General features: G+C 50.0%; 1 protein-coding gene and 1 non-coding gene across 3 annotated transcripts; one reads left to right on the top strand and one right to left on the bottom strand.

The window, feature by feature from the left end:
* Nucleotides 1-123: 123 nt before the first annotated feature.
* LOC142036163 (U6 spliceosomal RNA) lies at nt 124-230 on the bottom strand. Its single transcript, XR_012652094.1, has one exon. It is a non-coding gene; the product is annotated as a U6 spliceosomal RNA (small nuclear RNA).
* A 328-nt stretch (nt 231-558) lies between these two features.
* TMEM259 (transmembrane protein 259) lies at nt 559-14,163 on the top strand. Of its 2 annotated transcripts, none has more exons than XM_075037744.1 (11): nt 559-1,262; nt 3,523-3,789; nt 4,108-4,222; nt 6,493-6,603; nt 7,951-8,073; nt 8,427-8,527; nt 9,413-9,470; nt 9,779-9,862; nt 10,425-10,557; nt 10,971-11,070; nt 11,955-14,163. In XM_075037744.1, the coding sequence occupies exons 1-11, from the start codon at nt 1,029-1,031 to the stop codon at nt 12,801-12,803; spliced, it is 2,175 nt and encodes a 724-aa protein (XP_074893845.1). In that variant the 5' UTR covers nt 559-1,028; the 3' UTR covers nt 12,804-14,163. The 2 variants fall into 2 exon arrangements, with proteins under 2 accessions (XP_074893845.1, XP_074893844.1); XM_075037743.1 differs by having other exon boundaries at nt 4,108-4,276.
* Nucleotides 14,164-14,718: the final 555 nt, after the last annotated feature.

The following is a 14,718-nucleotide window of genomic DNA, read 5'->3' as shown; positions in this document are numbered from 1 at the left end:
CCCTGAGCCGGCACGGGGGCCCGTTGTCCCCCGCACCTCAGCGGCCCCTGTCCGGGGTACCCCCCGCACGGAGCGCGGGTCCAAAAGGGTCCCCCCTCGGGCGGGGAGCGTTGCGATCGTCCCAAAAATATGGAACGCTTCACGAATTTGCGTGTCATCCTTGCGCAGGGGCCATGCTAATCTTCTCTGTATCGTTCCAATTTTAGTATATGTGCTGCCGAAGCGAGCACGAATTTCGGTATCCCCGCAGTGCTATTTGAACCTCTCACAATTGATAACTTTTAAGGCATGGTGAGGACTTTATTCTTAGACTCCTGTCTTTTCTTACGGCGTCACTTCCCCGATAGATACCCGTCGCTTTCTACATCGAAATCCTCCTTTTTGTCAGAAATTTTGGCTTTTCCATCGCTAGCTGCCGTGCGGATCCGCCGGCCGCGCGCGGTGCATGGCGGGAGAGCGCCTACTTTGCATCGCGGGGCGGGGACTAGCCCTTGTCCTCCACCGTCCCAGAGTTCCCCGGTGGCGTTCGCGCAGGCGCGTTGCTGCCGTCCTCGGTGCCGGTGGAGGAAGATGGCGGCTGGGCGCTGAGAAGAGGGGACCGGGCCGCTCCGCACCGCACTGCGCCAGGAGAGCCGAGGCGCCCGCCGCGCTCCGGGCCGCGCCGCGCCGGTGACGGAACTCCCCCCATGGCCTCGGGGCCGGCCCAGGAGCCGCGTCCCCGCTGGGCCTGCTCGGGCCGCGCCGCTCCCGGGCCCCGCCGAGGCAGCGGCCCGCTGAGACCCGGAGCCTGGCCTGGGCCCCGCCAGGCCTGAGCCGGCCTCCGCTCGGGAGGCGTCTGCGCGCAGGAGGTCGGACCGGGCCGGGCCGGCGACCCCTGAGGCGAGCGGGACAGGGGCAGCGCCCGCCCGGCGCTCCGCACCGAGCGGCTCCCGGCCCCGCCGAGGCAACGCTTGACTCTCACCCCGAGGTCCCCTCCGGCCCAGGTCAGCGCCGCCAGCGCCTTTTGGCTCCCGGCCGCAGGCGTCAGGATGTCCGAGAACCAGCCGAACGCCAACAACCACCACCCGGCCAACAACAACGGGGGCGGCGGGGCTGCCGGGGGGAACAACCGGGGCGTCCGCAACCCCAACCTCAACCAGAACCCCTTGATCAATGTGCGCGATCGCCTCTTCCACGCGCTCTTCTTCAAGATGGCAGTGACCTACGCTCGCCTCTTCCCACCCTCCTTCCGACGCGTCTTCGAGTTCTTTGTCCTCCTCAAGGTGAGGGGCGGCTTTACGGGGAGGAGTGGACATTCCTCTTGCTAGCCTGCAGTCGGGCACTAAGGCATAAATTTGCTTATAAACGTAAAAAAGCTTGGCTCTGCTAGAGGTTACAGCCTGTGTTTGGGCCACCTACCCCAAGCTGCCCACTGAGCTCCCGTGGGCCGCTCTTCTGTGAGAAAGATGTGAATAGTCGTAATGATCTGTGGAGGTCCCCACACCACCAGAGCTCTGGTACCACATCTGGAAATAAAAAAGAAATCGCTGAGCCAGCTTGATGGGCAGCGAGGCTGGTGTGGGTCAGGTCCAGGGATGCGGGCATGAAAGATTTCTATTTCTCTTTCCAAGCAATCACTCTTTTTGGATGTATTGCATATGTGAGATATTTGGTTGTTAGTGTTTTGTTGGAGCCTTGTCTTTTCTAGAAGCAATTAATGCATAACCCCATTTTAACCTTACTACTTTTTAGCAGTCAGCACCCTCAGCTGTGCTGCTGCAGTATCACATCTCTGCGTAACAGGGTAAAAACTGCTCACTTTCTTGTTGATGCGGGTGCAGGACTGGAGACCCACAGAGGGGCCTGTCAGTTGCCCGTAGGTTTAATCCTGCACCGTGGTTTCCAGAGCACACACTGACACTTCTCGCCAGCACCAGTCTGGGAAATTAGAGCAAGGGGAAGTGGGGAGAGGAGCTTGCCAGGTGTCAACAGCATGCTTCTGCTCTGAGTTTCTCAAACTCAGCCGCATAAAGCAAGAAAACATTTAGGACAGCTTGTCTCATACTGCACAGATACATTTTCTCCCCTCCCAAGAAATGTTCAAGGTTTTAACATCTCTCTCCTTTTTTCCCTGGTTGTATAACTGGATTCAGGCAGAGAGGGAGACTGCAATGGGGATGGTGCTAACGGTGAGGCTGTCAGGCAGAGCGAGCAGTCTGTCTGGTAGCAGTTCTTGCTGCTGTCTGCTTTTGATCAAAGCACTCCTGAGGAAGTAAGACTATTCACAGGGCATCTGCAGAGAACAGCCTGCTCCCGCCAGCAGGGTTAGGAGTCAGCCAGACTACAGCCTGGTCTTGGCTCTGTGCGCAGGGTACTGGTAGGAGGTGAAGCCACAGACCATGGTCCTGCGCACCGCTGTTCACAGAGCCCTGAAACTGCTTGTGGTTCTGCTGGCTTCGTTGTGACTCCTTCTGTGACGAAGGAGGTATTGCTGATTTACCTTCTCTAGCGTCTTCCTATGCAGCTCCTCTGCAGATGTGATGTTTACCAGTCTGTTTATTCATAGCAAATAGGTCAAGAACGATACGTAGCAAGGACAGCTAGTTTAATTAGGAATGAGCATCTTAATGCAGTTGGAAAGTGAGCCTTTGAAACACAGTTGTACCGCTTACTGTACCATCGTTTCTCGGAGCTTTCAGCTGTGAACAGTGTTGGGTAACATCCTGCTAGATTTACTATCTTTGCTATAGGGAACAAATTTTATTAGTCCACTTTGTTTTGCTGTGGCTTTATAGCTGTTCTTGGAGTGAGCCAGGGCTGGGGTGTGGTGATGCTTCACAAGCCCAGTCCCGGCAGGCCAGCTCGACCTCTGCCATGGCAGAGTCTGTACCTCGCAGCAGCGAGCGGTGGATCTGAATGTGGAGCTGGCAGTTCTGCTGTGGGTTTGGGTTGTCCTGCTCTTGTGGTGGGTTATCTTTTGTTGAGGTTTGCTTTATTCTGCCTTCGTAAAGTTGGGCAGTCTTTTCCGGGCTTCAACAGGAAACATTTTGTGCTGAGGAGGGAATGGTTGAAAGCCACAGACGCGTTTCTGTTTCTTTCAATATGCTTTGGAGCCTCATCACATGTTGGTGCTGTGTTTGGTCAGTTTGCCTGCAGTGCAGTCATTTGGGGGACTTTTGCAGGACCTTACACGACACTGGGGCCTGTGCAGGTGACCTGTGCTTTCAGCAGGACACGTGTACTGCACAGGTATCGGTGGCAGCGCTGGTCTTGTGAACACAAGGACATTGTTCTTGCTGCTGTCTTTGGTGTGTTCCCCTGTTGAAACACTAGTGCTGAAATTGCCTGATTCTGGGCTGCTTTGTTGTTGATGCAGAGACCACAGGGGTTGGAAAGCAAGCTCTTGGCCACTTGCAAATCCATTTGTCCAAATTAATCTGGTGTCTTTATGGGCAAAGTAGAGATGGTTAAAACTGGGGGTCCTGTAAACAGGCCAAGGTTGGTTGGGCTGATGGTCTCTGCTGTGTTTCTTGCTGTGTGTAGGCCCTCTTTGTGCTCTTCATCCTGGCTTACATTCACATCGCCTTCTCCCGCTCGCCTATTAACTGCTTGGAGCACGTGCGAGATAAATGGCCACGCGATGGCATCTTGCGGGTGGAAATACAGCGCAACTCGAGCCGAGCCCCCATCTTCCTGCAATTCTGTGGTGTTGAGAAGTTCCCAGGAATGGTAGTTGAATCCACAGCTGAGGAAGAGGAGGAGGAAGAGGAGGAAATGACTGTGGATATGTTTGAAAACAGCTCTATCAAGGTAAAGATGCATTCCCTGTGTACACAGAAAGAATTGGTTGTTGGTTTGGGGAGAAATAGTTTGTTAGTGCAGTCATCTTAAGTATGCCACAGTCCCTTTGTGATCTCTCGGTCACCTGGAAACAGCGTGTTCCTTGGCTTTTCCTGAATCTCCACGTTAGCCTCTGATGGTTTAAGATAGAAAGTAAAGCCTGAGAAAGTGGCCTCTTTTGTCCTCCTTTTGGTGGTAGAGGCCTTTGCTGGGGGCACAGAGGGAGCACAGAGTTTGGGAGCTGAAGTGACCACTAACGTGACTTTCCCTGCCATGGTTTTCCAACAGTTTGAGCTGGATATCGAGCCCAAGGTGTTCCTCAAGCCATCCCGGGTGAGCAGCACCGAGGCACTGACCCACAACGAAAGCCAGGAGTTCTCGTTTAGTGAAGCAGCCACTAAAGGTATGCAGCCTCTGAGAGAGACTGTGTCCGAGTTTGAGATGCTAGCCAGAGCAGGTAAAGACAACTTACGCTGCTATCTGTGCTCTCTCCTTCCCCTGCCCTGTGAATCTTCCCTGCACATCTCATTCCTTCTGGCTTCTCTGGGCACATGCATAGTAACCTTAAATGTCTTCCCTGATGCATTCACCTGTGGTTGATCTTGTCCATACTAACGGTAGATCCACAACAAGATTTTTCCTTTGGCTGGAGGGAGGCTGGGAGTCGGGGGTCATCTGGGCTATAAAATTTGCTGAAGCCTCTTGGTCTGGCATTGTATTTCTGCAGTGATCAGTGCCAGATATTGCAGATGAATGTGAACCTCCCTCTTCTGAGCAGTTCACCATCCTCTTGAGATCCACAGGGATCCCACTGACAGCACATGTTCCTCCTTGTATTACCAGGGTTTGGGCTGTATTTTGGGTCCCTGAGTCAACACCAGTACTTGGAACAGCTAATTAATCCTGAAAGCCACCGAGCAAGTTTTAGTGGATTGCGAGATACAGCATTGCTGTTCTGCATAGTTCAGGATATCATCCTGCTTTATCCCTCCCCTTGTTCCAGCACAACTTAAGCTGCTAATGTCTCATAAACTCTAGAGGGAGATTTAGTGGCTTTGTATTATTTAAAACAGAATTCCGGTGTTGGAAGACTTCTGTTTCTAGAGGTTAGGGGAGGAAAGCTATTAAAATACATTTATGTTAAAATAGAAACATGGCAATTGAGTTCTTATTTCATTTGTCTTTTTCACCTATGCTTTTGTCCCTGGAAAGACTGGAATTCTTTGCTCCTCAGAAGTACTGGATGTTGTGGCTGTGGAGGATTGTGAGACTGGACATTGCAATGGCACTGTTCCATTCGTCTTGCAGTGGTCTTGCTTGGTGCTGATCCAGAACTCATTAGTGCTGAATTTAAGATCATTAAGTCGCCTAAGACTAGAGAGCAGTAAATACTTTTGGTGCAATACCTTTATTATTAGTTGCCTAAGTTCTGTAAGAGAGTCACGTTGTACAGTGCTGTGTGCACTGATGGGCTGTGCCTTGATTTGCTGAACGCCTGGTTGGAAATGATCCAGCAATGTGGTAGGAGACAGAATTGTGCTGCTTCCCAAGGTAGTTAAAAAATTCATCTATTCAGATGGGTCCCAAATCCCCAAAATACCTGTTTGTTTGTTTGGTTTTTTTTCTTCCAGGTTTCTTGTGCTATAAGTACACCAAATTTGATGTTTAGACAGAAATTTTTTTTTACCATTTTTTATTCCATTTTACCATGGAAAAATATTTTACGATACAGAGGAAGTAATTCTTTTATTGTTATTTAAACACTTTATTTCCATTTGAGCTTAAAACTGTTTTATAATGGAAACAAAAGATGAAACAAACACACCAGCCTGTGTTTGCTGTCCAAGAAGGGGGATCAGAGGTGGGGAAGTAAAGTGGGCATTTCTGTCAGTGATGTGTCATTGTAAGTCAGAAGAGGCAGGTACATTTCTTTTAAGTTATTGTATCCTTTTAACTTTTTTGCTGTGGCGTTGTGCGATGCCTGACAGCTACCTTCCCTCGCCTCTTGCAAGATATGCTGTGACAGTTTGAAAGATCAGGGATTAAATTGCTTGGCTTCAACTTAGCAGGAGGTTTTGTCCTTTCAGAGGTGATGTAGCAAAAAGCATCTATTTTGAACCTTTCTTTAAAAAGAAAATAAATCAAGGCAACTTCAGGCACCACCATTTTTTTTAGGAAGCCGTAATTGCTCTTGCCTTTTATTTTCGAGATTTGTAATTGCAGCAGTGGCCTCTGTCTCCTGAGAAGTGCAGTGTTGGTGCCCTATGGAGTGTTTACTTGGTGTTCAGCAGGTGTAAAGTATATTTTCCTTCTGTTTCCTAAACAACATAAAAAGCAGAAATTGAACAGAGCAAGAATGAGTGGTCTAGGGCTTGCCAGGCAAAGATGTGGGCAGATTCTGGACAATGCTTGACAGACCTGGGAACTGCTGCCCTGAAGCTTGCCCAGAAGTTTCACATTAAGGACTGATGTCAAGGGAATGGGCTGCAATTTCAAAGAATTTGTATTGATTTGTTTTTAATTGGTTGAAGGAAGCTTGGAGACTGTGTTTGCAACTGATTCTCTTTTCAAGAATATGGTGGGAGGGAGGGAGGGAATCCAGAGGTGCTATTTCTTTTTGGCAGTTGTTTGCAAACCCTGCTGTTGAGTCTCCCTTCCCACCCTCTTTTGCAGTGTGGCCGCAGGAAGAGTACATTGTGGAGTACTCGTTGGAGTACGGGTTTTTGCGCCTGTCCCAGAGCACTCGGCAGCGACTCAGCATCCCGGTCATGGTGGTGACTTTGGGTGAGTGAGGGAGCCAGCCCACTCTGGTGCAGGGGTGGGTAAGTGCTCTGCAGAGACACCTACGCGTTGTTTCCTCTTTAGTCTTGTGGAAACTATTTATGACAGTGGATGGCGCTCATTTTCCACGTAGGAGAGCTTCTTTATGGAGTCTTTATTGCTTTAGTAGGTCATACCTTTCCAAGAGGAGTAGTCTGAAATGGTGGAGCCTGTTTCAGTGAGCCTTGATGTTACGTCCTGCACAGTTTTCTCACTGAGGAAGGAAGAGCCTCATGGTACTGAAGATCTAGGCTCAGTGTGGAGCAGCAGCAGTGCAATGTTAGAGCCCAGCGGCGAGAGCAATTGTGCATATGTCAGGGACGATACTGAGCAGATCTGCTTAGCGCTGTTTCAGCGTACTTCTGTGCCTCTTAGCACCAGCAGTCTGTTTTCCTGGAACAGCGTTCTCTTCTCCTGGCATTTGCTCCATTAAAACCTGTCCGAGTCAGGAATATGGTCTCAAACCTTCTTATGCCTGTGAAGTTAATTGATCTGTAACAAGCTGTTAGTGCGGCAATCAGACTAGATTTTATTACTTACTCCTAATCAAACTGAAGTACAGCTGGACTGGAGTATTAAGCAGTTGTCCTGTATAGGTAATTGTCCGGTACCTGTCCAGTATAGGTATAGGCAGTTTCCATGCTAAGTATCTATTTACTGACTTGGGTTTTCCAATTCAGCTAGGCAAATTCCTTCATAAGTATCATAGTAATTTACTGCAAAATTATTTGTGTTCATGCTTCCTGTTTTGTTTAGATTTGGGCCATTTTTACAAGCTGATCAGTGATTGTAGAGTAGAATGCAGCACCAGCTTCCTGAGATGGAATTGAACAGCCTTCATTAGTGCCCAGAGCTATAGGGAGGTATTGGCGTGTCCTCTGCTGGAGGAGGATGGATGGAGATGGTGGACCCCAGCAGTGTCATGCTGAGGCCAGCTGATAGCTAAAGAGTCTCGGCCTGGCCCTCTGAGTCTTACCAGAACTTGTTTCTCTGGACCATTAGTTGGGATGAGCCTGGGGAGATAGTCCAAGCCTAGAACACAAATTCCCTTTGTGTCTGTGCCAGCAGAGAGTATGACAGCCCTGATGTTATTCTTAAGGCCTGATTGACATTAGCATTTTGACAGCATGGCTATATTTGTCAGGGTGTGACATTTTCCCTCCTAGTCCTGTCCAATTTAATCTCGAGTGCAGATGCAGGTCTGCTGGCAAATGTGTCCTTTCGAGTGATGAGAAGATTGTGTGCTTGCCTTGCCACCTCTGTGGCTTAAGGTATCAACAGTCCCAATGGGTTTTTTTGTCTTCTCTCTAGATCCTACCAGGGATCAGTGCTTTGGGGACAGGTTCAGTCGCCTATTGCTGGATGAGTTCCTGGGTTATGATGACATCCTGATGTCAAGCGTCAAAGCTTTAGCTGAAAATGAAGAAAACAAAGGTAAGGCTTGGAAGAATTGCTTTCAGCAGCTGTGCAGAGCAGTCGATGTTTTTTCTGTGGATGCATGAATATCATCTTCTGACTATTGATTAATCTCTAATGCAGGGAACAGTTCCCTGTGTTATGTAGAGATGTTATTGTCAAGGACAAAATGAAAGAAGCAGGAGGGGAGAGGTGTCTGCAAACGTGATTTCCTACTGCCTTATTGCACTGCATAACAATAAGAGTGCTGCTGTGAGGTGGTGTTGCCATAGATTTGCTTTAAATCCTATTCCTTTAGAAGGCACTGGAAGTTTGTTCTTAGTTTGTGGGTTAATCGCACTGAGCTTGTGTGTTTGCTTTTTTTCCTCCAGGTTTCCTTCGCAATGTGGTGTCTGGGGAGCACTATCGCTTTGTCAGCATGTGGATGGCTAGAACTTCGTATCTGGCAGCATTTGTCATCATGGTCATATTTGTAAGTTGATAGGAGCTGGGCATTGCCTGGACTCTTGAGCCTGGCACTGGTCAGCATGTGTTTGATGTAAGAGCTCTCATCTGCTTTTAAAGCTAAGCTTATGGAGTGCGAGGTTCTACTCTTTTATTTTTCTTAATGTGGGTTCTTAAAGTCCTAACAGTGAAACAGAGGAGCTGAAATAGAATGAAGTAATGGTTTTGTTGTTAAAGGGGAGATTCATGTTAGAGAATCTGTAACTGTAGTTAAAATACTCAGGCTGCCAAGGCACAGGGTGCAGAAGTTTGTCCTTTGAGACTTTTAAGAACAGGCCTAACTAACTTGCCAGGAGCGACCAAGATAGAATTGAGTCTCCTGTGATTGTGTGAGATGAGGTGATTACAGATAAGCAAGACAAGATCCCAAGTGATAACTAAGCCTGGGTTCATAGTCTTGGGTGACTATTTCACTTTGTGTCTGACCATCCACTGATGCAGCTCCTTGTACAATCATATTGTGGCCAGTGAGGAGGAAATAAGTGCTGGGTGACTGGTGTCAGAGAGGCATTATGAGTTGCTGGGATGGGATGGGAAGAAACCCGAGTTCCAGCTCTGCCTCTGTGGTTTGGTTTGGCCCCTGCTCAAATATTCAGAATCGGTCTCTTTACAAACAAATTACTGTCTATTTCACTGCAGTAATACAAAGATTAATTGATGTCTGTGAAGTCCTAATTACTCTTTGGGAAATCGGTCTGCAGAGTTCAAGCTAACAAATGTGGGATATGCACAGCACACTGTGCAACATTGCAAGTCCAAGCTTGCCTGTCTGGGCCTCTGCCGTAGTGTGATGCTGAAAGTGACTCCCTGGACCTGTGTGGCTCTAATGCTGGCTTCTGTTCTCATATTTCAGACTCTGTCCGTTTCGATGCTGTTGCGCTACTCACACCATCAGATCTTTGTCTTCATTGGTAAGGATTTTCTAAGGGATTTAGGGTGTAATGGACACTCTGCCTGCTCCAGCACAGTGTATCGTATATATACTCTTGACTATTGTTGTTTAGAAGGGTCCTGCATGTAACTGCACAGGGAGTACGTCCCCCTGTGCCCCCGTCGCCGTGCTTGGGAGAGCTGTTCCGTCTCTTGACAAGTATCAGGGATGGTGGACTTGGGACAGTGGACTTCATGTTGCAGAGCTCTGAATGGGGAGTAATGTGGGGCTGGAGGGTTCTGTGGCCCCACATTCACTTTCTGTTATAGTATGTTTTCCTTCTTGCAGTTGACCTGTTACAGATGCTGGAAATGAACATGACAATTGCGTTCCCTGCAGCTCCCCTTCTCACTGTCATACTGGCTCTAGTCGGTAAGGATGTTAGCTCAGTTCTTGTGTATGTGCAGCAAGTCCCTTTGGGATCTGTAGAAAGTATAATTCCCTGTTCTGACCTGGCCATGGCAGGTGGTTAGTGTGTCTGCTCATCACAAGGTGGAAGGCTCTGGAATTTGATGGCATAGTGAGCTGCATTGTCCTTCTGGGTCCCCTGGAAAAGCAGTTCATTTGGAAATCACATAAACTGAAGCTTTGTCTGTCACTTTAGTTCATTTCAGATTCATATTTCCTGTGACCATGTTGCATTAGCACAATTTGAATTTAAAAAAACAAGCAACCCAACCCAAACTCTGCACTGTCCAGAGCCAGCTGATCCTTTGCCCCGTGCAGTGACTGCAGTCAGCAGCGAAACATGTTTGCCTTTAGCTGCTGCTTTAAACAGAGCTAATTTATCCTGCTGTGGTCTTTGCTGTACAGTCATACAGCCCCAGCTCTGAAATGACAGAGGATTCCTTCATGTGCCCCTTTGGGAAGCCCTTTGCTGAACTGTTGTCTGTGCCCTGCAGCATGCTGATGTCAGACACCCTCTGTCCTGTAGGTATGGAGGCCATTATGTCAGAGTTCTTCAATGACACCACAACTGCGTTTTACATCATCCTTATTGTATGGCTGGCTGACCAATACGATGCTATCTGTTGCCACACCAATACAAGCAAGAGGCATTGGCTCAGGTAGGAGCTGACTGGGACCGCGTTCCCATATTGTGCGTTCTCACTGCATGTCCTGTTCTCTGGTGGGAGAAGGGTGCTTCAGATCCCTTCTGGCCTTCCCAGGCAGGAGGGCTTCAGCTCTTGAGAGCTTCTTTATGTCTCCTTGGGAGCTGCCCTGCGTGTCATAGGGTCCAATGTGCAATCTCTTCCACTCTGGGTTTTGTGCCTGGATCTCAAGAATCACCTCAATCCTCTGCCCGCCCTTTGCCCTGTTGAAGATCTGTTCTTAGGGAGGCAATTCTAATTACCTGTTAATGGGAGTCTGCACCACCCTGTGCAAAGTGCCTCAGCTCACAACAGACTTAGGAGTAGAAAGAAACTCACGTTTGTCCTGTCCATTGACGTATCCTGATATTTGTTGCTTTTCTGTCCAGGTTCTTCTATCTGTACCACTTCGCTTTCTATGCTTACCACTATCGATTCAATGGGCAGTACAGCAGCCTGGCTCTCGTCACCTCGTGGCTCTTCATCCAGGTGAGTAGCTGCCACTTTGGCTGCATGTTTGTGCAACCAGCCGCATGAAGGCAAGTGCCATTGTGTGAATTCGGTCCTCGTTGCTCCACATGTCCCAGAGGGGTCTGGCTGCCTGCAGTTTAAACTGTTACATTGCTGATTGCTCACACTGGCTGTGCTGTTAAAAAGTGAAGGAAGTCAACCGCAGTTTGGGCTTTATCAAACTTCTTGTCAAGCTGAGTTTGAGTAGCAATCTTTATTTATAAAAGAGATTGAAATAATCCCTGGTCTGGAAATGGAACAGCAGAAGGAGGCTATAGAACAGCAGGACTTTTTGGTCACTGGCTCAAATCCAGCCGCATGACTCTCAATAGGCTGATGTCAAGTGAGTTTTGGAAAGTGTTAGGGAAGGATTTCTATCCCTTCTTTCTGGAAGAAATCCTACTGAGGATCTCCCATGCAGAGGCTGAGGAGGCAGTCAGGTCTGTGCAGTGAAGATGCTGGCAAGACCAGCTCCAAATCGATGTCTCCAATATCCTGGTTCAAGCAAACCTTTTGTGTGTCTCTGGCTGTTGACCTGCCCCCTTTTCTCTGCTGCAGGATGGAGACAGGGAACTGAGGATGGGACAGAGAAATGCTTTTACCCTTCTTGTTCTCGGCTGTTAAAAGGGATGCACAGTTGTACTCCATTGCCTGTCTTCAGAGAGAAACTATAAAAGCAGCTTTCAGGAATCATAGTAGAAGGGATAAATCTTCCCAAAATTTCAGATAACCTCTTGGCTATCAGAGCAGCCGAATTCTCCAGTCACTGTCTTTACAGCGAGAGGAAAGCATGGTTTTCTAAGGTATGTCTGGGCTTGCAGCCCTGGCCCAATGAGTGACGCCTTTCCCTTTGCTTCCTCTAGCATTCAATGATTTACTTCTTCCATCACTATGAGCTGCCAGCCATTCTCCAACAGATCAGGATCCAGGAGATGCTGTTGCAGAACCAGCAAGTGGGCCAGGGGACTCAGACAACACTCCAAGACAACCTCAACAACAACACTACAGCTGCCCCTGTTGATGTGGGGAGCCGCCGACCCCACCTGGCCGCCGGACCCTCTGGGGAGAGCAGCAGCTCGGCTGCCCTGACTCCCAGCGAGGCCTCCAGCGTCATCGCTGCCGCCACGGCGGCTTCTGTTGGGAGTGATCTGAACTGGGTAGCTGAGACAGCCGCTATTGTTACAGAAGCCTCGTTCCTCTCCGACCTGAGCACTACCCTCCTGGAGCCAAATGTGGTGCATGAAGCCATGGCCAACGGGAACCCTCAGGATGCTGCCGCTGCCTCCAGTCTGGTTGCCCGCATCAGGGTCAGCAGCGACCACCCGGAGGCAGCCATGGGCTCCATCACCATTGAAGTCACTTCAACATCTGTGGTGGCTGCAGCAGATGTTCCCCCCACTGCAGAGGTGGCACCAGCTGTGCCCCTTGTCCCGCTGCAGGAGGAGGGGGCCTCAGTCCCCAGCCCTTCCCTTCCTGAGCAGACTGAGGCTGTCGAGGGCTCAGACAGTCAAGCAAAATCTAGTGGCAAGAACTGCGTTGCAAACAGCAGCGTGGCAGAGACCCCTCCAGCCTTTGTTGAGGAGACTGATCAGGACAGACGTTTGGGGCATGCTCTTGGGGACCAGGGGGAAAGCAGCCCTTGCCCAGCACCAGCGGATAGTACACCTAGCTCCAAACCTTGCTTGGAGCCAGACTTGAGGAGCCTGTCTTGAGTCCCTGTCACTGTAATTCTGGACTGCCAGGAAGGCATTTGGATTTCGTTTGTTACTATTTCTCACTTCACCATCATCCTTAACCCATGAATTCCTCTTAGCAGAGGCAGAGCAGCTGGGACAGAGAAAAGGTGCTGTGGTGAACTCCCCTGGGAAAAGCACGTGTGCGCTTGTGTACAAGAGAGGCTGGTGTGTGTGGGACAGCTGGGAGGGAGGGAGGACGCGTTCGCTCCCACTGCCTGCAAGACTCAGGGGTTCAGTGCTGAGGCTGCAGGGGAGCAGGCTGCCTGCTCAAGCCCTGCAGTTGGCTCTGTGCCCCAGCTTTTCCTTGCCCCCAGCTGCCCCAGCTTTGCCCCCTGCTGTCCCCTTTGCAGTCCAGGTGCTGTTCACAAGAGTGAGCTGATTTAGGACAGACCAGGCGTGTGTGTGGCAACATTCTGGTTAGAATAGCAGCTGTGTATGGACAGGGAGTGTTTTCAGATCCTCTTGGGAGAGCCACAGAAAGCAGAGGAGAAGCCTGGTAAACTTTCCTTCCCCTTAAGGGGAGCAGGAGTTTAAGACCTTCCCCAAACACTAGATCTTCTCATGCCAGGGCAAAGCTGGGCAATAACCGAAGCAGAAGCTGCAGTTCAGCCCCATTTTTTCTGTCCTTGAACTCCCCTCAGTCAGTGGGTTTGGTGGATAGAAGCTGCCGTGTCCAGGTTAGGGCTTCCATCCCAGGACAGATGCATTTGGCTGGGCATGGAAGCAGCGGGGTCTATTCCTGTGCCTGTCAGCCCTGGAGAAGTGCTGTTCGTTCTGCTGCTGCTGACCTCTGCGAGGGCTTTGGGAATTTGGCCTCTCTTAGGTGCATGGGGCCAGCATATGGGAAGGGGGAGAAGGATTGAGCTGGGAGCTGGTGGCTGGAGGTCCTGGCACAGGCAAATAGTCTCAGGTAATATCTGCTGGGAACTGACCGGTAGTGTCAGTGTCTAGAGACATTTGGGATGAGGACAGCAGCTCTGTCTGTACAACTCTGCTTTGGGTACCTGCCTCTGTGGGTGATGTAGTTTGCTTTTTTAGTGCCTTGTCTCTTCAATGGGACACGTTTGCATTTAAGATCAGCCCCATCCCAGAGGAGAGATCGGCTTTTCACTGGCTGAACTGTTGCATGAGATGGTTTCGCAAAGAACCAAAACACTAAAGCCAAGACATTTCAGCTTATTTTCCCTCATTTCCTTGGCAGGGGAGGTGAAGCTGGCTGCGCTTGACCCCTCTGCCATGCAGCTGGCTGACTTGGTACTGTGGGGCTGGGACAGGGACCAGCTGGGACAGATACCAGCTGGACCCACAAGAGGGTATGGCTGGAAGGAAGGTTTATGCCTGTAGGTAGAGCGGAGCGATGCAAGAGTGTGACATGTCTGTAGGGCTCAGAGGAGAGAGCAACTCGGGGAGAAACATGGTGGAAAAGGGCAGCGCTGGGAGGTGACGTGTGGGGCACTCTGCTCTTTGGAGGGGGTAGCTGGGTTGCTGCAGAAGTGTCCCCATGTCCAGCCTCGTCTCCCCACAGCTGAGCAGCACCTGTGGAGTCCATCTCCCTTGGAGGGTTCTTGTGTGTGTTTTGGTGTCTTTCACCAGGAAAGGGTTTCCATGTCAGCACCGCGTGGGCTCAAAGCCCCTGGCTTCACTTTCTCTGCATTTCCCACCCAGGTGCCCCCCCCTCCCCTTTTTTTTTCTTTCTATTTCAAGAAGCCCTGGGTGTTGCTCTGGGGAAGGAGGGAGCCTGCTTGTGACCAGCATGTCAGATTCTTCTGCAGCCAGCCTTCCTGGGAAGGGCGACTGGCTTCCTGCCTCCTGTGTGGGTGTGCCAGAGGGCAAGGAATAATCGTAGGCTTTCAAGAGGTGGGTGGGTGGGAAGGGAAGGGGGGGCAACAAA

This window comes from Buteo buteo, chromosome 10, assembly GCF_964188355.1.
Source record: "Buteo buteo chromosome 10, bButBut1.hap1.1, whole genome shotgun sequence".
NCBI lineage: Eukaryota > Metazoa > Chordata > Aves > Accipitriformes > Accipitridae > Buteo > Buteo buteo.
This window is presented reverse-complemented; position numbering and strand designations above follow the sequence as displayed.